Source organism: Podarcis cretensis, assembly GCF_951804945.1.
Source record: "Podarcis cretensis genome assembly, chromosome: 13".
NCBI classification, from domain to species: domain Eukaryota; kingdom Metazoa; phylum Chordata; class Lepidosauria; order Squamata; family Lacertidae; genus Podarcis; species Podarcis cretensis.
Window position 1 is genome coordinate 1,421,049 of NC_137182.1, and position 27,602 is coordinate 1,448,650.

The 27,602-nt window shown below is 49.9% G+C and overlaps 3 protein-coding genes and 1 long non-coding RNA gene across 8 annotated transcripts in view; 2 read left to right on the forward strand and 2 right to left on the reverse strand.

The window, feature by feature from the left end:
* Positions 1–2,346, forward strand: part of UBE3B (ubiquitin protein ligase E3B) — a 32,039-nt gene extending 29,693 nt beyond the window's left edge. For all 4 annotated transcript variants that reach the window (XM_079949337.1, XM_079949336.1, XM_079949335.1 and 1 more), the window contains one exon: positions 1–2,346. In XM_079949337.1, coding sequence (XP_079805463.1) covers positions 1–192 — 192 coding nt within the window. In that variant the 3' untranslated portion in view covers positions 193–2,346.
* Positions 1–27,602, reverse strand: part of LOC307201147 — a 225,646-nt gene that overhangs the window by 48,734 nt on the left and 149,310 nt on the right. The gene's annotated exons all lie outside the window — the stretch shown is intronic.
* On the reverse strand, positions 2,321–13,204 carry MMAB (metabolism of cobalamin associated B). Of its 2 annotated transcripts, XM_079950070.1 has the most exons (9): positions 13,059–13,203; positions 12,623–12,687; positions 11,638–11,731; positions 10,088–10,145; positions 8,789–8,861; positions 6,936–7,033; positions 5,555–5,619; positions 5,024–5,083; positions 2,321–3,300 (listed from the first exon to the last, which is right to left on the reverse strand). In XM_079950070.1, the coding sequence occupies exons 1-9, from the start codon at positions 13,175–13,177 to the stop codon at positions 3,216–3,218; spliced, it is 717 nt and encodes a 238-aa protein (XP_079806196.1). In that variant the 5' UTR covers positions 13,178–13,203; the 3' UTR covers positions 2,321–3,215. The 2 variants fall into 2 exon arrangements, with proteins under 2 accessions (XP_079806196.1, XP_079806195.1); XM_079950069.1 differs by lacking the exon at positions 5,555–5,619 and having other exon boundaries at positions 13,059–13,204.
* Positions 13,161–27,222, forward strand: MVK (mevalonate kinase). Its single transcript, XM_079949791.1, has 10 exons — positions 13,161–13,424; positions 16,095–16,242; positions 16,719–16,869; positions 18,192–18,347; positions 18,891–18,994; positions 19,812–19,857; positions 23,168–23,258; positions 23,669–23,785; positions 24,488–24,641; positions 25,128–27,222. Exons 1-10 carry the CDS (start codon positions 13,176–13,178, stop codon positions 25,277–25,279), a joined length of 1,368 nt encoding a protein of 455 aa, XP_079805917.1. The 5' UTR covers positions 13,161–13,175; the 3' UTR covers positions 25,280–27,222.

The window sequence follows — 27,602 nt, forward strand, 5'->3', positions numbered from 1 at the left end:
GACACGGGGGACACCCTGGGCAGCGTCCTGCGGGGTTTCTTCACCATCCGGAAGAAAGAGCCAGGCGGGCGACTGCCCACCTCCTCGACCTGCTTCAACCTCCTCAAGTTGCCCAACTACAGCAAGAAGAGCGTTCTGCGGGAGAAGCTGCGCTATGCCATCAGCATGAACACAGGCTTTGAGCTCTCCTAGCCTACGCTCTCAAGAGCTGGATGGGCTCTCAGGGCTATACCTTGGTAAATGGCCGTCTGAGCAGGTTGTAGCTCTGGCCTGGGGTCCGGCATCGCTCTGATGCCGCTGGACGCAACTCTGCAAGGAGGACCTCCTTGGAAACGCAGCTGGCCTGCCATTAAATGTAGCATCAAGAGCCAAGCCTGTGCATTGTCCTTGGAAGGGGGGCCATGCCTAATGGAGGATTGCACACAGGGCAGGCAGGGTCACACAAACTACTCATGGACCCAGGGGTGTGTGCCCTGTGGATAATTTTTATCTTGGTCTTGGGCAAACAGTTGGACCTTGCTGTGGGCCAGGCCAGGTCAGACTCTGGCAAAACGCTGTGGAACGAAGGTCGGGAGCTGGCTTTTCCCTCCCACTTTGGCTTCTGAAAAACAGGCTTGAGGCTTCTCAACTCAGGAGCCCCATGAGATTGCAGGAGCTTTCTCTTCATGTTTTTTGTGTTCCTCTCTCTGTGCCCAGGTTTTGTCGCCTGCGACTTTCCCACAGCTTGCCAAACTGCTTCGCATTGACTCTCGGTCTGAATACACGTTTGCCTGCAGGCCCCCAAATGAGTGCTTCCCGCTATGTGGGGAGCACAGGTTTGTGATGTGGAATTCCTCCCCCATGGCAGATTTTTGCTAGTTGTGAGCCTGCAGCTTGTCAGATGTCGGAGAGCAGCCTTCACCAACCTGGTGCCCTCCTTTCTGACCATCAGCTGGGGATTGTGGAACTGGGAGGATGGGCCAAGGGCCCATTGGCTGGGAACTCCTCTTAGGGCCTCAGTTGGCAGAGCCCGCTGAAACATTTAGTGGCTGAGCTAATCTGCAGAGGCTCCTGGGCAGCTGAGAGCAGTTCCCTGCTCTAACCTCTCACGGACTTTGCTATGCTGAATAGCTTCTCAATTTCCGTTCAGGAACAGCAACTCCATTAAACTCTGTAATTGCAAAGGGGTTTATGCTGAGGTTGCTCGTTATTCATTGCTTGCTCTGTATTCACATTTATTTGTGCACTTGTCCTTCCCAAGCTCCCCTTCCTTGACATCTCCCACAATCCCAGATGTGCCCAAAGGGAAGAGAAAAAATGTTTCCACAAGGTGATATTTCTCCCCAGGGATCCACCTTTTGCTGAATCTGACTGGACCATGTGCAAAGCACAGGGCATCTTTCAGGGACTGGACTTGTCCTGGTCCTGGTCTCTGCTTTGCCACAAATGGGTGGATGTCTTTGGAATGAATAAACGCCAGGAAGCAAGGGAGAAAGGTCACCTTGTGCAGGGTCTTCCTTCTCTCCAAGTAGATTTGTGATCAGCTCAGTCTCCCACCCAAGGAATCCTGGGGATCTGAATACGAGTGGGAAGGAAGGGATTGAACTGTAATCAAATGCAAAATATTTTAAGAATGTTGGGTTTTACTGGTTTTATTGTTTTTCTTTTTGCAGAAGCCCCGTTTAATGCTTTCTAACCTTGATTATTCCACCACTGCAAATCTTTAGCCTTGAGGTGTAAAATAGTTGCTTGTTTTTTAAAATAATTCTAGTGAAGGGCTGGGCCCAGAGAACATTCTCAAGCATGAACCTGTTAACTGAAAACCAAAATCCCCACCTTTTCTTGATTTTACTTTGAATGTTGCAGAAGAATGTGTCTCATGTTTTAAATGCTAGACATTAAGCATTCTCTTAATGGATTTGGCAGTATTGCACTACAGAAGTATTGCCCAGATCTGTGCTGGTTGGAGCCCATGGGAGTTAGAGTGCAAAACATCTAGAGGATGCCAGTTGGTGAAGGAGTGTTGGGGTGGCACGGGGCAAGCTCTCCAGTAGAGTAGGAATGGGGGGTGACACTATACAGCACGCCCTCCCAGTGGTCTCCTTGACCCTCTGATGAACTGCTTCCTCCATGTATACATTTTCAGAACTGATGTGCAAATTGTGATTGTGTGCTAAATATGTTGAAAGAGTTTGGCTGTTCTAGCCCGCAACAGTTGGGCATGGTGTGGCTTTCCCAAACAAGGAAAGCTATGCAAGCTGTCAGGGGTCTAACATCACCCCCACCCCAAAACAATGCCTTGCATGTCTGTCATGAGGTGGGGAGAGGAAAGTTTGCCATAGGAGATTAATAAAATATTTTATCTTGGCCCTCCTGTATCCTAGCATTTTACAGCATATTCTCCATGTTGGAAATAAACTTGACAGATTGGTTCAGTATAGTCATAGGGAGGTGGGTTTCTCCCTCCCCACTTCGTAAAAATTGGCTTCTGTTTCAAAGAAACCTACAGCAGTGTGAGGAAACGTACAACAGAGACTCCCATGACTGAAGAGGAGGTATGTCTCTGAACAGTTCAACAGACCCTGAAGAGGAAGGGTCGGGTATGTTAAATGGCAGCCACTGAGAGGCAAATGAAAACTTGGGAGTCCTGCTGACAAAAGGAAAAAAGCAGAAGCCCTCTGGCAGCTGAGCTGCATCCCAAAGCTCCAATCTGGTGATGCCCACTGCTGCCTCCCACCTCTCAACAGCCGTTTCCAGGATCTCTCTGCACAAAGGTTACAATGGCAGAACTTTGCTGTGCTTGAGATGCTGCGTCTCCTGCCAAAGTGTTGATGGATTCAACGATGACCTCAAAAAGAAAAAGAGGACAAGGAAGTGTAACAGGGAGGCTGTGGTCTGCAAGTCAATCTGAGCCAAAGCGCCAAATGCCTCTGGCAACAGAACACCTCTTGCGGAGAAGGGCTCTGCAACACATCAGGCGTGGCATGTGCTTCTCCCCTCTCCTTTTATCAGCACATGTCAATAAATGCAGCTGAAGTCTATTCATAGTGAACGCTCCAAGTTCTCTTAGCAAGCTAGTCTCAAAATGGAGCAAGACTGGAGCCGCAAGCTTTAAATCAGCTTTCAGGAGTAGATTTCAAGAGCTCAGTTTGAAACTGCAAGCAATCTTCCATCTTGTCCAGTCCTCTGTCTGAAAGCCTGGCAGTCCACCTCTTGCATCAGAGGGCCTCTGCTCCTTACTCCGTTCTGGTGTAGATCTTCTCCTGCTTCCCTTCCTTCATTGCAGCATAGCGGGCAAGAACAAATAAGTAGTCGCTCAGTCTAAGGAACGGGAGAAAAAAGCTGTTGTCCATCTCTGTACAGGATAAGAGCCTGTAATGGGCATGTCTACCCTAAGGGTGGGGCAGCATCTAGGGCTGGAAGGAGGAAGATAGAATCATAGAATCATAGAGTTGGAAGAGACCACAAGGGCCATCGAGTCCAACCCCCTGCCAAGCAGGAAACAAATGATCGGCGTGAGCGACGTGAGGGGAGACCTCACCACCTTCCGGCCTGGGAGGGTCTCAGCAGCCACAGGAGGATGTCCCTGCGCATGTAGCCAATCAAAAAGGTAGAGGAATGGATGTGCTCCCCCTCCCCCAACTGGATGTCCTCCAGGTGCTTCAGACTAAAATCTAAGCTAGCCAGTTGGGGAAGGCTGACTTAGGCAGTTGCCAGGTACCAAAGTAAAATCCAGCCCCTGTGAGGCCTGCAATTTCAGTGGAGGAGGCAGGCACCAGCATCTATAGCAATGGGATATGGCAGAAGGCCACGTTTAGCCACAATAATCTGGCTGCTGCATGACCCCCTCCCCAAAACAGGGAAAACAGGAGTCAGGCTGTGAGAAGTTACCTGTGCATGCTCCATGATGACACTACCTACCTTAAAACGGGGCAGAGTATTTGTCCTTTCCAACTGGTTGCAGCAGCTCTCTGCCAGAGAAGGGTCCCTTCCCCATCACCTGCCAACAGCCCCTTTTACCTGAAGATGCCAGGGGCGAAACTTTGGACCTTGTGCATGTCAAGCCTGCATGGAACTACAGCCCTTCCCAAAACACCTTTCACATGTGGAGCAGGGAAGCGCTAGCAATTTGGGTATGCCTACAGGGTGTGCACATAGAGAAAGGACATCTCTTCCCCACCATCCTCTCTCAAAGACCAGCAGACTCCAGATGTCTCCTTCCACTGCCCCAAATCTCAGCTTCCACCCTTCCTCCTCTCCACTTCCCAGCTTAAGCACAAAGTGATCCAGGTGGAGCCTTCCAGACGTCATTTGACTACGATTCCCATCACCCCCCATCAGTGGCCATGCTGGCTGAGAATGCTGGGAGCTGGAGTTCAACAACATGGGCAGGGCATCATTTTGGCTACCCCTGCACTAATCTCCCACTCCCTTTCCTCCAAGTTGTTGGAAGAGAAAAGACAAGACTGTTTGGTCTCTGCAGGACAGTCAGCAAGGCCCATGTGAGTGCCCCAAGGTAGACCAGTAGTTCCCAAACTGGCATAAAATGACTATCAGACTCTGAAAAGCTGGTACCACTGGATCAAATTCATTTGTTGTGTTGAATTAATTAAATAGTTTCAACTGGATTTTGAATATAGGGGCAATTAGTTGTTACTGTTTTGAATCTTAGTGTTATCTTCTTTAGTGGGTTTTGCAAACTGCTATTTTGAATAGTGCTTTCTATAGGGTTGGGGGGCACTAGGAACCAAGGAGCACTATGGAACCAAAGGGGCAGGGCTCCCAAATTAGATGCAAAAAGGACTCTCATCCCATCCCCTTGTCTCAGTAGGAGATAGCCAGCAAGAAGTACCCAGGGAAGAGCAGCCTTCCTCATCCTGCTCTCCACTAGATCAGCCCCAGAAACCAGCAGGGCCAGTGGCCAGGAAAGGAGGTGCAGAGAAGCCCTTATCTGGTGCCTTGACTGTGTGATCCACTAGAGTCTAGACGCATTCCCCCTGCCCCCCCCATCCCAGCTTTGTCAAAAGGAACAGTTCCAAGTTACCTGTTCAAAAACTTGGCCACGTCTGCATCTGCTTCTCCCATTTTCACCAAAGGAATCACGCTGCAGAAGAGAAAAGGAAGACAGCCATCACTACAGCTGATATAATTGGATCCAAAACCACCTTTCATGCCCCCCATCGGCATGAGTAAATTTTGCCTTGTTCTGCCAGATCCTAAGGTGCCAAAAACATTATTTGCTAAATGCACCAAATTCTCTGCTCCAAACCAACTGTGCATTTAAAGGGGGGGAGAGTACCCACAATTAGTTTGCACTGGCCATTAACGGCTCCTGCAGAAGTCAGGATCTCTTTTGGCAAACACTTCCTTGTCCTGCTGCACAGTACAAACTCTGATCCGTGCCCTCCCCCAGCATTGCTGGGGAGCACCTGTGGTCCTTTCCAAACAATTTTCATGCAAGCCTTACAAGGTTGACATGCCAGCGAAGACTGAACAAGAGAGGTTGGCAGCCCAGACAGCTCACTCAGGGCAGCAGGGGGTTCTCATGGCTTTGTCAGTGCAGTTGCTCACTTACCACCTCTCGGCTCGGCGGCAGATGGCTCTGGAGAGATGGAGAGCAGTGCTGCTTTTGCCGCCAGACTGAAATGACATTAAACAAAACATCCAGATCTGCCTTATGCCAGGGTCAGGCCCATCCAACCCCTGTCCATCTGCTCTGACTGATGAGAGCGCCCCGGGGTCCTCAGCTGAGAGCAGTCTTTCCCTGATACTTTTGAGACAGGGCAGGCTGGAGACCTGTGGAGCTGCAAACCCTCGCCTGAAGCAGGAACAGGAGTGTTTGCAGCCAATGCAACCATTTTGGCTACCTTCCCACAGAAGTCAGAAGGAGTGTCTGTGAAAACATGCCCTAAGGAAAGTGCTGTGAACTAGCCGTTAGCTGTGATTCCTGCACAGCAGGGGGTTGGATTAGATTATCTTTGGGGCCCCCGCCAGCTCCACAATTCTATAATTCTGTGTGAGCCTGAGGGGAACGATTAGCCCAGGGCCTTACAGCAAGCTTGGGATTTAGGTGGCAGTTAAATCAAAGTGGTTTGTGATTGCCCCAACTTAAAAAGGTAAAGGTAAAGGTACCCCTGCCCGTAGGGGCCAGTCTTGACAGACTCTGGGGTTGTGCGCCCATCTCACTTAAGAGGCCAGGGGCCAGCGCTGTCCGGAGACACTTCCGGGTCACGTGGCCAGCGTGACATCGCTGCTCTGGCGAGCCAGAGCTGCACACGGAAACGCCGTTTACCTTCCCGCTGGTAAGCGGTCCCTATTTATCTACTTGCACCCGGAGGTGCTTTCGAACTGCTAGGTTGGCAGGCGCTGGGACCGAGCAGCGGGAGCGCACCCCGCCGCAGGGATTCGAACCGCCGACCTTTCGATCGGCAAGTCCTAGGCGCTGAGGCTTTAACCCACAGCGCCACCTGCGTCCCTGTTGCCCCAACTTAGATTGCTGTAAAAAGGAACTACAGAAACTCATGGGTGTCCACAAGTTCTAGCATCATGAGAGAGGGAGGAATCCTTTTCTCTGGTGCAAAAGAGGAGGAATATTGCTTGGTCTGGCTGCATCAAAGTGTTCCCTGGCACACCCAGGGGCGAGCAGGATCATTCTCCCTTTGCATCAGCTGGTGTGTGTATTGGGGGCAGGATCCATGCACCCGAACCCAGAACTAAGCAGCCTGATCAATGGCTCAGAGCTTCCCAAAGGCCCCAGCAGTGTGCTTGCCAAGCAGGAACTCTGCACAAGAATCTGGGTGGCTGAGCCACCTGTCACTCACAGCCCTGTGACACTGTTCCTGATGGGAATCTGGCCAGTGGAAACCAAAAGTTGTCTGCCCCCCACCTTCTGTGCTGCAAGGCCTCTGCTTTGTGACCTCACAGATGGAGCACATCGGAACACGCAAAATACCTACGGGTAAAATGAAAGCTGTGAGTGGTGGAAGCTGCTCAGAGTAGTGATCGATCCAGGCCTCCAGCTCCAGAATGGGCTTTTCACTGAACGACGTTCGCTCTGCAGAAGAAGAGACACGGCTGAGTAGACCAGCCAACCAAGGAGTCACCCACAAAGCGAAGCCCTGGCTTCTTCATTCTCCTGCTTAAGTCGCAGGATAGGGGCTGCCAGCACACGACGCATCAACCTTGCTAAAATGAAGGAGGCTTGAGCCTGGGTCTTGGGGCCTGTGTGGGTTCCAGTGCTGAGTCCTGGAATACCTCAAGCACCTCTGAGCATTTCCCCCCAAAATGGTTAAAATGCCATCTTGCGTTTTTAAACAGAGTTTAAGTAAGTGGGCAGCCCTAACAAGCAGAAGCACTATGGCCAACTTGTGCATTTGGCAACCTAGCAAGTCAACGTTTATTAGAGACATTTATACTTGGGATACATTCATATGCAATGCTTTTAAGGCATGCATCAAAATCTTTGCGGAAAAAGCATTTCCCCCCACTAAGAAACCATAATGGAGGCTTGTGTTCCAGTTACAGATAGGTAGCCATGTTGGTCTGCCATAGTCAAAACAAAATAAAAAAATTCCTTCCAGTAGCACCTTCCAGTAGCACCTGTTTCAGTGTATCTGAAGAAGTGTGCATGCACACGAAAGCTCATACCAAGAACTAACTTAGTTGGTCTTTAAGATGCTACTGGAAGGAGGCTTGTGTGTTTCTGTTCCAGGGCATGGTCTGAGGGAGCTTGACATGGCTGAAGCTTGACAGGTCTGGGTCCAGTCAGACCCTTGCCTAGGGCCCTGCCAGGAAGAAAGAAAGGAATGGGGTGTAAATGCAATAAAAAAACAATTTAAATAAGCCACATTGTCAGGGGTTCAGGAGCAGAAGCACAGGGAAGAGGGGAGATGGAGAGCGAAGGGGAAGAATCTGAGGGCAGCGTAGGAGAAGAGGACAGTGGCCCGAGAGATTCCATGAGCCTCTCCAGCGAATCGGAAGATTCACAGAAGGGGGCGCCAGTGGCCAGGGGTAGGGGGTTCCCAAGGGGAACGACCCAGGAGCAAGGGGGCAGCAGGGACTCCCAGAGCAGTAGTTGGAAATCAGGACCAGCTTCCCCACCAGAGCAGAGTGGGGGGGAAGAGTCCCAAGGATCGGGGCCAGTGCATTCCCCACCAGGGAGAGAAGATGAGGCAGGGCTGACCACGCCTCCATCAGAAAGTCGGACAACGGAGGGGAGGTCAGATCCGGCCAGTATCCCGGAAGAGGGAAGCAGTGACAGAAGTAGTGTAACGGTTAGGAGAAAGGTCACTGGGTTGGCGCGAGAGGCATGTTCAAATGTACAGGAGCGCGGGACAGCAGAGAATGAGGATTGGGAACCGGGTCCTAAAGCCCGCCGGAGGCAGGGGGAGGAGCTAAGCGACTCAGCGTCAGAGGAGTCCAGAAAGGGCAATGCCCCAGCGGGCAGGAGGACCCAGAGGAGAAGAGAGCAGCGGAAAAGGTGGAGCAGGGCTAGGATCTTAAACTGGTGTCAGAGGGGAGGAGATTCAGACGGGACTTCGCCGATCTAGGGTTTAAGATGTAGGGCTGCGCGCTGCAGCTTTGAAATGGAAATTGAACTTCAATAAAGACTTTTGTACATTACGACAGCCTAGCGTTGGTCCTCTGTGAGCTGGGACCTAGAGGCAGCTCTGAACAAAGGTTTCATGGTCAGAGTACTTCAGTTGTCCAGCAAAACTGATCCCCAAAAGCAATGCCAGCAAAACCATTTCAAAAAGGGCAGCAGTTAGCTTATTTTTAAAAATGAAGATCTATACTAGGTTCCAATTACTTAAATGTGACTCCCTGGCTGAGGATATGGGAGTTGCCACGTTGGAGCCAGCATCCTGCAGCGCACACTGAACCTGCGGAAACAAAACAGAGCAAAGGTGTTTGGGATGAGCATTATTTTTGCACAGATGGCGAGACATTCAGAAATCAGTTTTAATTGTCGGTCTGGCCCGCCTTCATGTCTCTGAAGGTGCCAAAGAATGGGCAGAGTTCTCTGACCTAAATCGGAAGAGGCTTTGGAACGCCCACCACCACTGGCCCCATCGGGGATGGGAACCTTTGGTGGTCCTCCTCTGGCAGATGAAGCTGCACTCCAGCTCCTATCAGCCCAGCCAGCATGGCCAATGGGCAGGGATGGTGGGAGGTGGGATCCAGCCACATCTGCAAGAGGACGACAACTGCTGGCTCCCTGCCCTTGCCTTAACTTACACAAGCAGATGGACAAGAGTTAGGCCAACAGCTCTTAGGCAGAACACCTCTGCACAAGATGCTCAGTGATAGGATAACCCCAATGACCGAATGCAAGCAACTGTTGCCAGCCATCTCAATTTACTGAATTTATCGCTCCCATAGGAAGCATTGATGGCCCCCAACTTGGAGGGCTTTAAGAGAGGATAGGACAAATTTAGGGAGGAGAGGCTATCTGTGCTCTGCCTCTTCATTCAGTGAGAGGGAGGGGGAGAGCAGTTGTGCTTGGATCCTGCTTGAGAGTTTCCTACAAGCGACTGGTTGGCAACTGTGAGAACAGGATGCTGGCTGAGATGGGCCATTGGCAGGGCTCTTTTTCAATAAAAATCTACTAGCAGAGTAGCAAATATATAAATTAAGCAACACACAGTAACAATACAACAACAACAACTTACAGTCATACCTCGGGTTAAATACGCTTCGAGTTGAGTGTTTTCAAGTTGCGCTCCTCAGCAACCCGGAAGTAACGGAGTGCGCTACTTCCAGGTTTCACCGCTTGCGCATGCGCAGATGCTCAAAATGACGTCACGCGCATGCGCAGAAGCGGCACAAAGCGACGCGTGCGTGCGCAGGCGTGCCGTCGCTAGTTACGTTTACCTCTAGATGCGAACGGGGCTCCAGAACGGACCCCGTTCGTATCTAGAGGTACCACTGTATTATTTATACCCTGCCCATACTGTATATAAAAAGAACATGAATGAAAAGTCTTAAAAGTTTCTCTTGCTGTCTACTCTTAGCCCAAGAGTTGGACAAGAGGGTCCTTTGCTCTGATCCAGGAAGGCAGTCCTTGTATGTGGATGCTGTCAGTGACGGGGATACAGCTGTTTCTTACCTGGTGGAGTTCCTGCACAAAAGAGTGACCTCCTTCACTGCCAAATTCAGCACTTAGCCTGCAGCAAAATAGGAGAGATTTTACCCTGAGATATAGGCAACTGGTGCTGTTTGTATGAGAGATTTACCTCTTGTGGAGGCACTACAAACAAGCCTGAAACCAGTTGAATTGTCAAGTTCCCCCAAAGAACTATTGTGATGTGAGAGCAAGAACATTTCTTCATGAGAGGTGTATGGCCTTCTCATGTTCAGGCATGACACAATCTGTTCCTGGCTCTTCATATGAGATGAGACCTGCAGGATTACATCTGGTCTAGCATTGCTTGCCCTTAAGTGGCCAACCAAATGCTTCCAAGAAGCACAGAAGCAGAACAGCAAGGCAACAGCTACTCCCATTATTGCTCTCCAGCATGTGGAATTACTGAGGTAGACTGCCTCCCAACTTGAAGGTTCCATAGAGCCATCCTTGCCTAGCAGCCACTGAAAAAGACATCCCCCCCAAAAAAATTGTCCAATGTGGGGGTGAGGGAACATCTCTGACCCTCCAGATGTGGTTGAACTGCAACTCTCCACAGCTGGAATCCAACATCTAGAAAACTACCACAGATTCCCTCTGGGAAAGCTCATTCCAAAGATGGTTTTTTTTGGGGGGGGGTTGAAATAACCTCCTCCAACATCTGGCAAAAGACTGCAGCACTCTTGCAGGGCGAGATGATGTCCCCTGGAGCCATGAGCTTCAGCCTGTGGGCAGTGTGGCAGGGCCAGGCACAGCCTGCTCCTCTGACATCACCAAGGCAGGACACAAATGGCGAGTCATGGCAGTGGGCAGCTGTCACAGGGCGAGGCCTCTACTCCAGTTCCAACAGGCTCCTGTCACTCCCCTCTCCACCCTAGATCACGCTGCCTGGCAGGTTTCATTTCACTTAATAAAAGGTTTTGAAACTGCTCTTTGTTAATCAGGTAGCAGGGCGGGGCTCAGAATAAGGTTGTGCCAGGGAAGATGCTGCCTGCTGCCAACCAGCAAGAACAGCTGCTGGGGAAAATGAGAGGCTTTCCTTGCTTCCCATGACAGAACTGCTTTCTTTCATATCAAATTACCACTATTAAATTTATTTATTACCCACCTTTCACCAGCAAGTCCCAGGGTGAAATTCAACAATTTAAAAATTCAGAGTTAAAAAGGTTAAAGCTTATTAATGTCACAGTAATTGGGTGGGTCCTAAAAACCATGTCTCAGGTGCCAAAGGTCCAAAGCCATAAAGTGAAGGTGCCAGACGCACCTGTGGGGAGGGAATTCAACAGCTGAGGGGCTGCCCGAGAAGGCCCTCTCCTCCTGGGCCACCACCAACATCTCAAGTGCCTGTTGATCTTAATATACGGAAGGGTTCTGAAAGGAGGGGGTCTTTCAGGAATCTGGGGCCCGAGTTGTTTAGGGCTTGGAACACAAATGTGATTACTCTGAATCAGACCCAGAAACAAACTGGCAGTCTATTATTCTCTCTCTGAAACATTCTTATAAATTGAAGAAATAATTTACAGTCTTTTGGTTACCCTATGGCTGAACTCAGTTCATCGAGTGTTCCCAGGGCATCAAAGATCTGGTCATCTTTTGCTCTCCTCTCTCCAGTGAATGTGCTGGAAAACCCTTTTGAAAACCATGCAAGATGATAACAGTGAGAAAAATATGAAGCGGCTCACACCCAAGTGCCCAAAGCCCTGTTCACACGTGCATGTGCAATGATTGATTTCTGTAGCCCCAATGACTGGCAGATGAATGTGGCAACTGACTCCAATGAAAGACCACAGAATTTCTCTGCAGTGACTCATTCGCCCAGGCAAGGAATCACTTGGGACAGTAGGCTTCACAGTATTTGCACTAATACAGTAAAGGTAAAGGGGTCCCTGACCATTAGGTCCAGTCGTGGTCGACTGGGGTTGCGGCGCTCATCTCACTTTATTGGCCAAGGGAGCCAGCGTACAGCTTCTGGGTCATGTGGCCAGCATGACTAAGCCGCTTCTGGTGAAGCAGAGCAGCGCACGGAAATGCCGTTTACCTTCCTACCGGAGCGGTACCTATTTATCTACTTGCACTTTGACGTGCTTTCAAACTGCTTGGTTGGCAGGAGCAGGGACCGAGCAACCGGAGCTCACCCTGTCGTGGGGATTCGAATCACCAACCTTCTGATTGGCAAGTCCTAGGCTCTGTGGTTTAACCCACAGCGCCACCCGCGTCCCTTACTAATACAGTATCCCCACTCAAATGTATTATTATTATTAAAAAAGAATCTGAGCAAAGCATCTCATATTTTACAATCTCTTGTGTTTTCTTTTGTTAACAACATGTCACAGGTACATTATAAAATATTTTCCATTTGTTTCTGTGTGTAGATATATATTTGAAGCAGAGACCAGCAGCCGATTCCAGCAGTCATTCTAAGGCTGTCAAAAATGCACCTTGTGGCACCATGGGGCTCTCATGGGCCAAGGATTAGCCCGGTGGGTGGGAGACCTGCCTCCGCTGGCAGGATGCTGCTACCTTGGTCTCCTGTTTTCGTGTATAACTTGGGGATTTGGGTTCTTTCCCTGGGCTTGGCATCCATGCTGCAGAGGAAGAGGAGAGGGAAATGGTCCTTTACATTCATTCCCTTTGCATATTCACATGAACTATTTAGTTTACAAAAATTAAGACACAACACATGATGCAATCGACTTTCAAATGAGGATCAATGCAACGTTCCCCACGAGCGCGCCCGGACTCATTCTCGGGCGCCTTTTAAAAGCCAACCCTTAACGTTTCTGGTTTTAGAAGTAACAGAGGCGCCTCCCCGAATCACGCTTTCCTTCGCGCGACTCGCGCCCCCCCCCCCGGCGCTTCCTCCCGGCTAAGCAAGGAGACGGGCCGCTTCACACGTGACGCTGCAACCCGTGCAAACGGGGCTCCTGTCGGGCCGGGCCCCGGGAGGGCGGCTCACCTGGGCGCCTCTCCGGCCCCGCTCTGCTCCCGGCTCAGGCGCCTCGCGCTCCCGCCCAGGGGCCAGGCCGCCCCCGCCGCCCGCCGCAGAGCGCGCCCGCAGCGCAGCAGACCCGCCATGATAGCGCCGCCCCCGCCGCCGCCCCCGCCTGCTCCTTCCCCCGCTCGCGATGGGCCGGGCGGCGCTTCCGTGGGCGGGCGGGCGGGGCCGAGGCGCGGCGCTGCCGGGACGAGGCCTGGTCGCCGGCCGGTCGGGCTGCTCGGGCGGGGCTGCGGGGCCCCTCGCCGGGAGGAGATGCGCCGCTGGGTGGTCTCGGCGCCGGGGAAGGTGATCCTGCACGGGGAGCACGCCGTCGTCCACGGCAAGGTGAGCGCGGGGGGCGCCAGGATCGGGGCCGCGCGGGCAGGAGGAGCAGATGCTGCAGCCTGAGTGCTGACCCAAGGGAGACCTCGCCAGCCTGGAGCACCTTCAGGGTCTTTCTATGACCAGCTTGGGCCCGGTTTCCCCGCCGGATCGCCTTCTTGCCCCGAAGATGCCCCCCCCCCGCCCCCCCGCCCGCTCTTTCCCAGCAGCCGCCTTCTTTTCGAGGTCTGCTAAAAACATTTTTTGTTGGACAACCTGCCCAGATATGTAGAATGTTGGTGTGTGTTTTCACTTATCATTGATTTTAACTATTTTTGAATGTTTTAAATAGTTGTTTTAAACTGTTTTTACTGATGATAATTCTATTTCTCTTTCCTTTTATAAACTTTGTTTATTTTTATTTTTTACAAGCAAGTGGTATATAAATTTTATGAAATAAATAAAAAGTAAGCAATGGCTACATTGCAAAGCCTAATTTGGCTTGGGACCTCAGTTAGCTGCCGGAACTCCGCTGCTGACCTCAGTCTCCCTGGACTCCAAAGCCTTCTTCATCCGAGGCCCTGCTTTCAAGTGCCCCCTTCAGGAGGGAGTTTTGGGGGGGGGGCAACAATGGGGAAGCGGTTGCAGTCCCCCATCTTTGCAGCACCCTCCCAAGCAAGGTCTGCTGGCACTGACTCTCCTTCCTTTTTGGCAGCAGGTTAAGACTTCCTCTATTCCCAGGCATTTGATGGGCTATTGATTTTTGCCATTTTTGCAACTGGCCCTTTGTGTTGTTGATTTTTCAGGGCTTTATGTGAGGGTTTAAGTATTGGACAGTCTAAGTTTTATTTTGTGTGTGTTTTTATACTACTTATAAATTCTGAAACTGCATTGTAGGAGGCATTTTAATATAACAAATAATACAAACAGTGCACAGAATAAAAGCTGTAAAAACAGCATAACATGATTGGATGGGGATGAATTCAGATTTAGGTTGCCCATCAGAACCCCATCCACTAGAGAGGAAGCCCCATTGAATTAAATAGGATTTACTTCTGAGAAGATGTAGTTAGAATTGCCCAATAGAAAACCTGAAAAACAAGAAGGCCTTTGCCCAGTGCTGAAAAGACATGGAAGGAGGCATGAGCCAAGCCTCTCCAGGGAATATGTCGCATGATGTGAGGCACTCCACAAACAGCCTCAGATGAAGATCTACAACTCCATTTCCCAACATGTTATGATGATTGATAATTATTATTTAATGACTGTCTACCCCGCCCTTCCTCCCCAAGGAGTCCAGGGCGGCAAACAGGTACACAATTTAAAAACAAAAAGCAGAAACATTCTAAAAATGTATTTTAAATATTACAATAAAGAATGCCTAAAAGCAGTTACAGTTTATTTATTTCATAATATTTACATGCCATTTGCTTATTAAAATAAAAAATCTCAAACCAGTTAAAATCAGAATTGTAGAGTTGGAAGGGATCCCTAAGGGTCATCTAGTCCAACCCCTGCAATGCAGGAATCTCGACTAAAGCATCCATAACAGATGGCCAGCCAACCCCTGTTTAAAAGCCTCCAAGGAAGGAGAGTCCAGCACCTTCCTTCATGCTTCCATCCAAAGATCTCGAGAATTCTTCAGCCATCAAATGCCCAAGTAAAGAAAAATGTTTCCAAATTCCTCCTTAAAGCTAATAATGGTGGGCATTCCACAGTCGGGAAGCCACCACTGGAAAGGCCCTGTAAAAACGAAGAAGCTTATTATGGCACCAGCTTTTCTGGACTACAGTCCACTTCATCAGAGGCATGGAGTGTTTTCCTGAGCTGCAGGGGTATGTTTGTGTGTAGATTAGTGAAGCTGGGAGGAAATAAAATGCAGAAAAGTGCAGACAGTGATAATTAGGCTATTAACATTCACAAGACCACAGTGATAACGTATTGGTAGGTCAGTTAACACACCTTAGAGTTGGTGAGGTGGAAGTTAGTCCACAAAAACTTCTGCCATAGCAAATCTGCTTGTTTTTAAGGCACCACAAGACACATTTATTTCTCCTGTGCAAGTCTAGCATGACTACCCCACTGGGAATTGTAACATTGTGGGGAACGTTAATATTTATTTTTTTGCAAGAGTTAAATCCATATTGAGAGTGGTTGTTTCTTTTTCTCCCTGTACCCGCAAAATGCACGTGGCAATGTTTCCTCTCAGGGTGGGGGGGGGGGGGGAACCTTTGTCAGCCGCAGGTGCAGGCTTCCTTCTAGGCAGGCTTGTCCCCTGTCCCCTAACCCAGGCAGGCTTCCTGGGGCCAGTGGTGGGCGGGGCCAGAGGAAAATGGGTGGAGCAACCCAGGCAACGCTGCCTAGATTCCACACACTCACACATCCTCCCCGGGGTCAAGCAAGGGGCCAAGTTGGTCCGAGTTCACAGACCCATTCCAGCCTGGAAGACAGTAGGAAGAGTGGAAACCAGGCCTGGTAAGGGTTGTGTCCTGGGGAGAGTCCCAAGGAGCAGGGGGGTGAGATCTGGAGGGCACCTGAAGTTCTCTGTGCTGGGGTTTTAGAAAAAGGCCTCCCCATGCTGATCTCTGTGTGTGGTGCCTTCCCTGTTGAAGGTGTGTGTGACTCCTGCATAGCAGGGGGTTGGACTAGATGACCCTCAGAGCCCCTTCCAACTCCACAATTCTGCAATTCTAGGTTGCCCTGGCCGTGGCTTTGAACCTGAGGACATTCCTTCAGATGACCCTTCGGAATGATGGGAAGGTCTTGATACATCTGCCAAATATTGGGACCCGGTTACACTGGGAAACATCTGAGCTGGAGCCCTTACTGGCAGCGTTCCCTGGTGAGCACTCTGGATGCTTGGGGGGGTGTTGGGGGGGGGACTCCTGTTCTTTGCTTCAATCTGCAGAGAGCCACAGCTGCTTTGGGAGATCCGTTCTGGGAAGGCCTGAGATGAGGGTCCCACTGTCCAATCTCCAGGCATCCTGTGTGGGCTGCCTGGGGCTGTGAAGCACAGCAGAGGGGCAGGAGCGCCCAGCAGCTCAAGGGCAGAGCGTTGGCTTTGCACGCAGAAGGTACCAGGCCAAATCTCCAGGTCAGGCTGGGAATGCCCCCTGCCCAAAACGCTGTTGCCAGTCCTGCCAGCCCTGAGCTCGATGGAGCAAGGCTCTGACTTGGGATGAAATAGCTTCCTGGGTTCCTGTGGTTGGCCTAGTAAAGGCGTTTCTCTGATGTCCATCCTGGAATAAAGCAAAATGTGTCTGGTGGGTCTGTCATGGACCATTAAGATGCCTTCCTCTCCATTGGCTCTTTCTCCAGCTGGCCTGATTGACTCTCAGCCCCCCAGCCCAGGACAAGTGGAGAAGCTGAAGGAGTTTGTGGGGGCTGCAGAGGGAGCGGCTGCAGCCACACACAGCCTGGCCGTCGTGGCCTTCCTCTACTTGTACTTGTCCATTGCGTCCAAATGCGGGTAAGGCTCTTGGGCACCTCCCCCCACTTGTCGCTGCTTCACCCGTCATTTAATGCATTGGTATTTCTCTCCCAGAGAGCCCTGTAGTGGGAATTATAGCGTGTGCCTTGACTGAAGGGCCTAAAAGAGAAGAGATGCAAAGCAAGGGTGCCTGAAATGATATGGTTAGGAGAAACCGCTCACGCAGACTGTGTTAAGAATGTGACAAGGAAAAGCTCACATTGAGCAAGTCCTGTAAAGAGTAGGCATCCTGATCTTCTTGCAGAATCAGGCTTCCAGCTCTGTTAAAGCAGGCAGGCTTTTCATCAGAGAATGGGACCTAATTTGTACGCATGTGGGTGGGTTCCCCAGTGGGGGCCGTTCTGCCCGAGTAAAGTTCCCTTAAACACCGCAATGCTGTGTCTATTGAAGAACTCCACCACAACCCTTTAGTGGTGTGGCTCTCTCAATTCTGAATCCTGGCTCTCTGCAGTGAAGTGTATGCTGTAAACTGCCCTGTGATTTTCAGGTGAAGGGTAGTACTGTATACACATTCAATAATAATAATAATAATAATAAAATAGTTGGAAGCTGTAGCTCATTTGGGGGTGAGGTGGGGAGCCGCTGACCCACAGACCAAATTGGGACCCAGCACAGGTCCCAGTTTGGCATAGGAGGCTGTTTTCCCCAAACCACACTCCCTGCCCCCGCCACCTAGCATCATAGTTGACATAAGGTGTGAGTTGTAGATAGAGACAGGGCTGGATCTATTGCAAAACCTGCCAAAAGCCATCTGGAAGTCACCGCTCCCCAGATTGTTGGTAGTGACCAGCTGTCCTGGAGCAGCCAATACCTGCAGAAAGCAGCTTTGAAGTACCTATGCTCAGCACTTGGTATAGGGTTGGCAAACTTGTTATGATGCCTGATGATGGACAGGTGGTAAAGCAGCTGGTTTATCATCTGACATCATAAGGTCCAGTAATGGCCTGGTTGGTTATCCTTGCAAGGTGAACCCCTTGCTTCAGGAGCTACTGAAGGGTCATGGCTCAGTGGGATAACATCTGCGCTGCATTTAGAAGGCCCCAGGTTCCATCCCCTGCAGCATCCTGGATACAGCTGTTGCTGCCAGTCCTTGTAGACAATACTAGGCTAGATGGACTCAAGGGTCTGGCTCAGTACCTGCAAGCCTCCTCTGTTCCCAGAGCCAGAGCAAACAGATTTGTTCTATTGTCTGTGTGACAAGATAATGCAACTCGTTCCAGTTCTTCCTTGTTGGTCCTGCTCAGTAAATGATGGAATGACAGGTGGTTTACTTTTTATTTTTGTAATGTTGTGTCTTTCAGGGTCCTTCCAAGCATGGACATCCTGGTGTGGTCTGAGCTGCCCACAGGTGCTGGGTTAGGTTCCAGCGCTGCTTATTCCGTCTGCCTCGCAGGGGCTTTGCTTTCTGGGTGTGGGATCATCAGCTACCCTCTGGGCGAGGGCCAGTCTGTAGCCAGGTAGGAGCCCCAGAGAGCTGGGCATCGTAGAATCACAGAGCTGTAGAGGCGGAAGGGTCATCTGGTTCAACTACCTGCAGTGCAAGCATCTCGGCTGAGAGATGGCCATCCAACCAATGGGGGGGGGCGTGAAATGCTGATGGGTTCACTTCTACCTCATTCAGCTATTTTATCTGTTCAATTATCTGTCGCAAACAGAAACAAATAGATATCAATAGATATTTTTCTTTGCCTAAGTATAAGAACCTGGAAGAACTGCTTCCAAATACAACCAGCCAACATTATTATTTATTAAATTTATATCACACCTTTCCTCCAAGGAGCTCAAGGTCCTCTCCCTCCCCTCACAGCAACCCTGCGAAGTAGGTCAGGCTGAGAGGCAGTGACCGGCCCCCAAGGTCAGCCCGTGAGCTTCGTGGCTGAGTGGGGATTTGAACCCCATCTTCCCAGGTCCCAGGCCACCTCTTAACAACCACAATAGGCAATACTGGTCTGCATGGACAGATTCTCTGGCATGGTGTGAGGCTGTTTTCTGCCTTCCAGGTGGGCTGAGGATGAGCTGGACTTAATCAACAGGTGGGCCTTCCGAGGAGAGCAGGTGATCCATGGGAACCCCTCTGGAGTGGATAACGCCGTGGGGACCTGGGGTAAGTGCTTTCTCTCTCTGATTTAACATGAGAAGAGGCTTCTGGATCAGGTCTAAGGCGGGGCATGTAGTCCAGCAACCTGTTCTCACAGCGGCCAGCCAGAGGCCCCAAGTGGGTCCCGCCTGCAGTACCTGAGCCCAAGAGCCCTTGCTGTGCTTTCTGGCAACTGGTATTCAGAAGCTTTGCTGCCTGCACCTGAGGAGGCAGATGGCAGAGACACCATGCCTAGGAGCCATCTCTAGCCTGCTCCATGAATTTGTCTGGTCCTCTTTTAAAGCGTCCAAGTTTGTGACCATCACTGCCTCCTGTGGGAGCGAGTTCCGTAGTTGAGCTATGCGCTGTGTAAATCATAGAATCACAGAGTTGGAAGGGACCCCGAGGGTCATCCAGTCCAACCCCCTGTAATGCAGGAATCTCAAATAAAGCATCCAGGACATCTAATATTTCCCCCCAGGTCAGTTCACAAGTGACAGCATTGAATGGCTTGCTGGATTTTAATTCCACTGGTATCACCACAGTCTCCATCTGCTACGCTTCTAGAAGCCATGGGGGGGGGGGTCCTGCATCACACGCTGGGGTCTCCCTCACGTCCTAGATGAAGCTGCCCCTTTGGAACTATCTGTAGTTATCTTTTTTCAAATATTCAGAATTCCTTTCCTTCTCTCCCTTGCTTTATGACAAAGGAGTGACTCAGCGTTGCTCTGTATTGTTCATTGTAAATTGAGTTCTTTGTGCCAGATCATGGAAAACAAGACATCTTCTGAAACAGTGTTCCAGTGTTAAGGCTCTTCTTCTCCCCCTCCGTGGAAACTTTTAGGTGGAGCTTTGAGATACCAGTCAGGAAAAATCTTGCCGTTAAAAAGGTAAAAGTTCACTCTGAGCGTTAATGTTTATGCTGCATAAAAACTACTTTTAGTGTGATGAATGTGGTTAATAAGCTGCTCTGTGGGAAGGCTGGTGGGTTTCAGACTATATTTGCTGTGGGTGAGGAGGTCTTCACACAGATGCTGGACAAGCCACCTCTTGGGGGTTGCTCTACCCCTGGGCTGTCTGCATGGGGTGGGGTGGGGTGGGAGACGTGGTGAACTTACAGGGACACTCCACCCCCCCACCAGCTCTTTGAAATAAATAGTTGAAAGCTCTTTGTGATGGCCACCGCATGAGATGGCTGCAAAAGAGAAATTCATGAAGGAGGAGACAAAGGCTCTCAGGGGCTCCTGGCCACGATGGCTGTGTTCACCCTCCGCTTTCGAAGGTGTTACGCCTCTGATTCCCGGCTGGGCAGGGCAGGTGAGCAGAGTCCTGTGGCCTTCAGGTGCCGCTTGCAGGCTCCCAACAGGCTTCGGGCTGCCCATTATGAGAACAGGAGAGGGGACCAGGGGGCCCCCACTGGCCAGACCCAGCAGCAGGGCTCTTCTGGGGCCTTGATGTTTGATGATTCTGCTTTCATCCCCTTTTTGTGGGGAGGGGCATTGAATAAGGTGATGCAGCTCTAGTGATGTTAAATTTGAGAATAATCTTTTGGAGAATATTCTCAAGAATATTCTTGGTTAATGAGAATATTAGAGAATTCCCATTTAAAATAGGAGAATATTCATTTCAATGCATTGTATATATAATTAGTTAATATACATGTTTATTCATGGGTAAACTTGTTCAGATGGCAACCAAAAACTACAGAAAACTTTCTTATTGGTCAGCAGTGTTGACATATAGGGAAACTTGTTGTTTGGCAAAGGAACCACAGTGAAAATATGTAAGCACAAGCCTACTTGTCACTTGCAAGTATCAAATTAAAAAGTAAAACATGTTTTATAGTTAAAGTTGAAGCATTCTAAGGTGATGGCACCAGTAATTGTCATGTTAAGGTTTGGTATATAGAAACTCGGTAGTTAAATCATATTTTATTCTTCCAACAGAACATGTACATGTTATAGGACAAGTCAAAAAAATACTATTGGCATGTTAAGGTTTGATACAAGTAAATTCAGTAATAGGCTATCTTGTGCTTCTAATAGCTCTAACACTTAATAACTGTTTTGGTGACTAAAACACAGCTTGATAAACAAAACTATATGCATACATATAAAAAAGAAGCCATTAACATGAAATATATTATCATTATATGATAATATATTTCAGTATGTCAATCTCTGGTAAATGGCACCTTGTACCTTTGAATAGCACTGCAAAAACCAGTTACTGGCACTAAATAAAACTATAGAAATGTCAACTGTTTAAATCAAGGCCACCTCACATGCTGTTACACATAATTGTATAAGCCTAGGTACTTTAAGTGTAAAGCATTAAAGCTACTTTCTGTAAAAAAAAATAAATCACACTGTATGGCCAAGGGTATAGAATTGCTAAGAATAAGGTCACACCAAAATAGAAAAAAGGCTATTATATAGTTGAAATACATACGAATTCAAATGTTCATTAAATTAAATGATGAAACTTTAAAAAAATAATAAGTTTTCTGTAGCTCACATTTCAGAACTCCCAATGGTGAATGACGCAATGCCCAGTAATGTAACGATAAAAAAATCATTATTCATTACTTACACTGACAATTTCACAGCTTGACTGATTATTTACTAGATTTTTTTAATGTGGGTTGTAAAACTGGTTCTTACATTAGAATTTACAGTTTGTGGAGAATATTCTCTGGAGAATTTTCTAGCAGAGAATATTCTGGAGAATATTCTCTGGAGAATATTCTCACCTCACATCACTATGCAGCTCTGAGTTCGTTTCCCTCTCTGGCACCCAAAAACCTCCACACACAAAGGATCAATGTTAATTCCTCAGCCTTGCGAGATGCTTATAGATGCTCTGACTTTTTGCAAACAAGTGGCATTTAAGGAATAACGTGCTTACTTAAAATTACAGAGGGTTTGAGGACAGAATGCAAGGGGTTTCTTTTTCAGCTGTTGGCCACCCTGATCCCTTCTGCCAATAAACCATAATCAGACTCCATTAAAATCTTTCGTGGGGCGTGAAATTGCTCTATTAGCCGCTAACATCAGGCGCTGGTTCATTATCGCAGATGGTATTAGAAAGCAAAGTTATTTTGGTTCACAAGACACAGGCCTTTTGTCAGGCAGCTAAATGGCCTCTGGCGGCACACTGAGGTAATTCTAACCACACCGTGGCTCCTAATGACATTTAAGCTTTTGGGTCGAGGTCCCTGTCTTGTGTGAAGTCCTTAATGGCTGCGCAATGGTCATACGAACAAAAGTGACTGGCATCGGGGGGGGGGGCTGGTCCTGGCTCTGAGCCTGCAGAAGGGCCCACGTCCGTTGGTGGGGCTGCATGGGACCCCTCCTTCCTTGAGAGGCACTGCCTGTCAGGATACACCCCACCAGACTCTACAGAAGAGGATGCTTCATTAGCTCAACTAGTGTGTATTTCTACAAACTTTTAAGGCTGAGTTGTAACGTGGGAAGCTGCCTTATTCTGAGTCAGACCTTTGGTTGACCTAGCTCAGTGATGTCTGCACTGATTGGCAGCGGCTCTCTGGGGTTTCAGGCAGAGAGTCTCTCCCAGCCCTGTTTGGGGATGAAGTCAGGGATTGGGCCTGAGACCTTCTTGCCCGGCAGGTGCCCTCCCTACCCCTGAGCTCAGGCCTTTTCCCTCTTTCTACCCTGGGATCTTGGAGGGAGAGCCTATGAATACCCTAGAGAAGATGGGCAACCCTATAATAATAATAATAATAATAATAATAATAATAATAATAATAATACTTAATATAATGGTGTTATTTCTACCCTGCCCATCTGGCTGGGTGGCCCCAGCCACTCTATAAGAACAGAAGGGTCTGCTGGATCCAGCCAATGGCCCACCCAGTCCAGCATCCTGTTCTTACCGTGGCCAACCAGATGCCCAACATGGGAAACCCACAAGTGGGATCCGGGCACAAGAGCAGCTCACCCCTCCGGAGGTTCCCAGCAACTGGGATTCAGAAACATGGCTGTCTCCGATGGGGGGGAGGGCAGAGCACAGCCCCCGGGGCTGGGAACCACCCATAGTTCCTGCTCCCTCACAACATTTGGCGTCTCCTTCACTTGCAAAGGATTAAAGTGAAGTGGAAAAACATGGAGTGAATTGGCTTGCTTGCCCACGTTGGAGAGGAGACAACATTTTTTGACTCTGTTCTCCTTTTTTTCCTAGAGTCCCCACTCTACGGATTTTATTGACCAACACCAAGGTCCCTCGGAGCACCAAGGTCCTGGTTGCAGGGGTTAAAGACAAGGTGCTGAAGGTATTGCTTCTGATACAAAACCAGTATGGCCTAGTAGTTAGAGTGTTGGATTACTAGGCCTGGGAGACCAGGGTTCAAGTCCCACTTGGCCATGACCTTGGGCCAGTCACTGCCTCTCAGCCTAACCTACCTTGCAGGGTTGTTGTGGAGGGCTAGAAATGAGGGGAAGATCTATCTATTGGGTGCTCCTTGATGGAAGAAAGCTGGGATATAAATACAATAAATAAAATAACTGCCCTTCCATTAATTGGGACTCTGAGTCCCCCCATGATATTTTGGTTGGAAAACTGGTTAAATGCCGGCTGCATGAGAAAACTGAACTCCAAAGTGTGGTTGTCAGTTAAACTGGAGGGAGGTTTGGAGTGGTATGCCATTCTTAGGTGGAGGAAATCCCTTTTTGCCTCCTGCAGTTTCCTGCCATAATGGAGCCGGTGCTGGCTTCGATTGACGCCATTTCCCAGGAGTGCGAAGATGTCCTCAAAGCAATGGCCGATCATCCATCTCAGGAGCACTACCTTGTGCTGGAGGTGAGGAACCCTTTGTTTCCTCCTCTTTGAAACCAGCCAGGAGAGGCAAAAGCAGGTGGGGCAGTTCCAGCTTGCTAAATCCAGTGCGTGTGACTACAGAGTGAGGCTGCAGGTGCAGAGCGGTCGCAGCGAAGCAACCCGAGCCAGCTGTGTCTTCCCCGTGTCCTAATGTCCCTTCAGGTAGCCTGCCACCCTCCCTTGGGTGCAGTGGGCAAGGGTGGTGCCCCAGCCCTGGAGTCAGATTCAGACACTCGTCTGGTCAGCTTCTGAGCATGGGATGTTGGCAAGGGTGTCACCATCTTGGCTTCCACCTCTGGCTATGCCATGTCTGGGGCTGGCCCCGTGGCTGGGATCTTGCTGTTGGCCAAATCCTGTCCCCTCCCACTTCCCATGTTAATGTAAGGCCAGAAGAAAATCCTACTGGATCAGCCCAGGGGGCCGTGTAGCCCAGCCTACTGTTCTTACAGTCGCCAGCCAGATGCTCTGAAGGGAAGCCCACAAGCAGAACTCTCCCTTTCTGTGGCCTCAAGAAACGGATCTGCAGAAGCACTGCTGCCTCTGACTACGGAGGCAGAGCATAGACCTCATGTGAATTTGTCCATTCCTCTTTTAAAGCTATTCATGTTGGTGGCCTTCCCTGCCTCCTGTGGCAGCAAGTTCCACAGGTTAACAATGTGCTGGTCTCTTTCTCCTTCTGAACAGGAACTCATTGACATTAACCAGCACCACCTGGATGTGATTGGAGTTGGCCATTCCTCCCTGGACAGAGTCTGCCAAGTCACCGCCTCTCACGGGCTGCACAGCAAGCTGACGGGCGCAGGGGGAGGCGGCTGCGCCATCACTTTGCTACGGCCAGGTCAGGAGATGCTGCGCATCCTGGGGACACTCTTATTTATTTGCTTACAAACTTTCATCTGGGGAGTGCATAAGCCCGAGTGTGAGCCAGGGAGTCTTGCCTTCGGTTGTGGAGTCAGGAGGCTGCCCTTAGGGATGACCCTCTTGCTGTTTTCTCATCTGTTACATGGGGATAAGCACAGTGGCCTACTTTACAGGGGTGGTGTCCTTGATGCAGCTTCATTGATGTGCTTTCCAGAGTGAGATAAGCGAAGAAAGCAAGTCTTTTAATAAGGACTCCTGTGCTGAGTGGTGGAAGTTCTGCTTTGCTGGTCCAAAGTCCACTACCAGCCATCTCTCGCCCTGACCTTTTACTGGTTGAGGCTCTGGAGAGCTGCTGCCAGTCAGAGTCGACAACACTGGCCTGAGTTCCTCCCAGCTCTACAGTCCTCTGATTTTGTGTCTCTAGCCCAGCCATAACGCCTGATTCTGTGCCTTTTCTTGGCAGACACTCCTCCTACAATAGTGGCAGCCGCCACCCAAGACCTGGACGCCTGTGGGTTCGAGTGCTGGGAGACGGACATTGGGGCCCCGGGTGTGTGTGTGCACTCGCCCCCCTCCCTGAAAGCAGAAGTGCAGGCGGTTCTTAGCAGGGTTTAAAGGCGGTGGCAGAGGCTCCTCTTCCTGCTGAGAATTGGTTCCTGGTGCCGCGAGTTCATCACCCTCAGCCGTTGCTCAGATTTGACCACAGAGGCCTCGCTCAAAATTGTGGGACCCCTGGAGAATTTGGGTTTACTTGGCCTGTTGGACCCTGGAGAATGCAGTGCAAGGATTCTGACAGGGCCTGCTTGCTGGAAGCGGTGGTGTCCCCACGAGTTGCTTTGCTGGGCCTGGTTACGCAGCTTGGAAGGGCTGTCACTGGGTGCTGAGGGTGCTGAGGGTGCTGGGTGCTGGCTGTCTTCTGCTTGACTCTCTTCTGTCCTCCTAACTTCAGCAGGGAAGTCCTTTTCCACCCTGTTGAGACCTTGCCAGGGCACGGCTGCTTTGCTCCCCTGTGCGGATAAGGTAGAGCTTCTCTCATATTCCCTTGCAGGGCGGCTGGAACTACATGTGCTCAGGCATATGTGGAATTGGGGAAGCACTTGTTTGTAAAGCGGGTGGGGGGGGGTTGATTTTGTTCTGTCTTTTTGCAAGGGACAAGTGACAACTTTTGGGGAGGCTCAATCCATCACTCCCCCCCCCCACAGCCCCCTTCCTAGCTGTTCTCCTGCCCCCCAAAATGCAGTTGATATGTGCACTGGGACCTCAGTTGGCAGAAGAAGGCTTAAGCTCCACTCGCCCCAAATCGCAGCTTTGCAGCTCTTCTGAGGAAGGGGAAATTGGGGGCCAACCGTGATTGCCTTGCGGGACCAAAAGGAGCCAACATTCTCTCCTCCGGACTTGTCAGCACTACTTCCGTCTTCCATTGGTTTCAGCGTTTCCCATAACTTTTCCAGACTTTGGCTCAATTTCCCAGCCTTACTTGGCATTGGGAGATCTGATTGCCTGGTCTCTGGAAGAGTCAGCTGTCTTAGGTAGACAGCCCTGCGGACTCCCAACTCCCGGCAGCCAGCAGGACCCTGCACACTCAGGGATGCTGAGAGTTGGGAGTCCAGCAAGGCCTCGAGGAGAGCCACAGGCCCCCCCCCCCACCTTGGTCCTAGGCACAGAAGCTTGATGGGTGGGGTGGAGGAGGAGGAGGTGCCCTTGTTCCTAACAAAATGTCCGGCAGTTTGAAATGGAATTGGGGTGGGGGGTGGGGAGTGACCTCCTTAGTCTGTTGGTTCTGTATTGCTTCCTAATGATGTGTACACAGAGAGAGAAAGAGAGAGGTAAATTGCAACTTACACAGATTTACCATGTGCGATTTCAACTTTATGTGGTTGAAGGCTGGCCAGTTGAAATTGCAACAATTAAAGTCACGGAAGAGAGAGAGGTTAAAAGTTCTTTTTGCGCAGGGTTTTCCTGGCCCGAAAATAGCTTTTAAGTTCTCTGCCTTGTTCTGGGAGATTGCTCTTGTGAGATTTCATGGTACCATCCGAGACCTCGCAAGACCTTCCCAGAGTCTGGTGAGCAAGGCAAAAAGCTTAAAAGCCCTGCTTGGAGGATACGACCTGTTTGGTGCACAGGGGCTGGTTTGAGAATGTGCTTTTTTGCAAATATCCACCACCCCAGAAATGTAGCCCCCGTGCAAGACACAAGTTACCTGTGGGCATGTGTGCATATGTGTGTGTGAACACTCACCAGGGCTGCAAGTTTTGATCTGGGGAGCCTGCGGTGAGTTTTCTCCAGATATTGCTGGACTACAACTCCCATTAACATCCCTGTCCATTGGCCATGCATGCTGCAGAGGATGATGGGAAATTGATTCCAGTGACACCTGAAGGGGTTGCCCCCCTCCCTTTAATGAGCAGATTAATCAACCCATATATGTTTCTTTTTGACGGGAGGGGAGACTCTGCAAGTTGAGGGCACACTTTGAAGAGACAGTTTTGATTCTGGTATGTTCCTGCAGTGGAGAATGAAAAATAAAACACTACAGAGCTATCCTTTGTAATTTGAAATGGTGACTATTTTGTTAGTTTGCGGGTTGTTTGTATTTTTTTTGGGGGGGGAATAACCTGCCCACCAAAAAACAATGGGGAGGAAACAAACACCATCCAGACAGGGATCTGCAGCAGGTGGGCTCTGCCCTGCTGCCCCATAGCTTTTTGCCCTGATAAAGAGACGGGTCTGTGACAGGTTACACTCACTTCCCAGAAGATGGAAGCAGCACCCCGGGGGTCCTCTGTCTTGGACCCAGTCCTCGCCCGCAGAGAGGAACCGATCCGTGAAGTGGAAGTCCTGGGACTTGGAAGGAAGTGATCATGTCCTCCTGGGTTTCATGATACAGAGGCAAGGGAAAGCTGATTGTAGTCAGACATGCACTCACTCCAGACTTTAA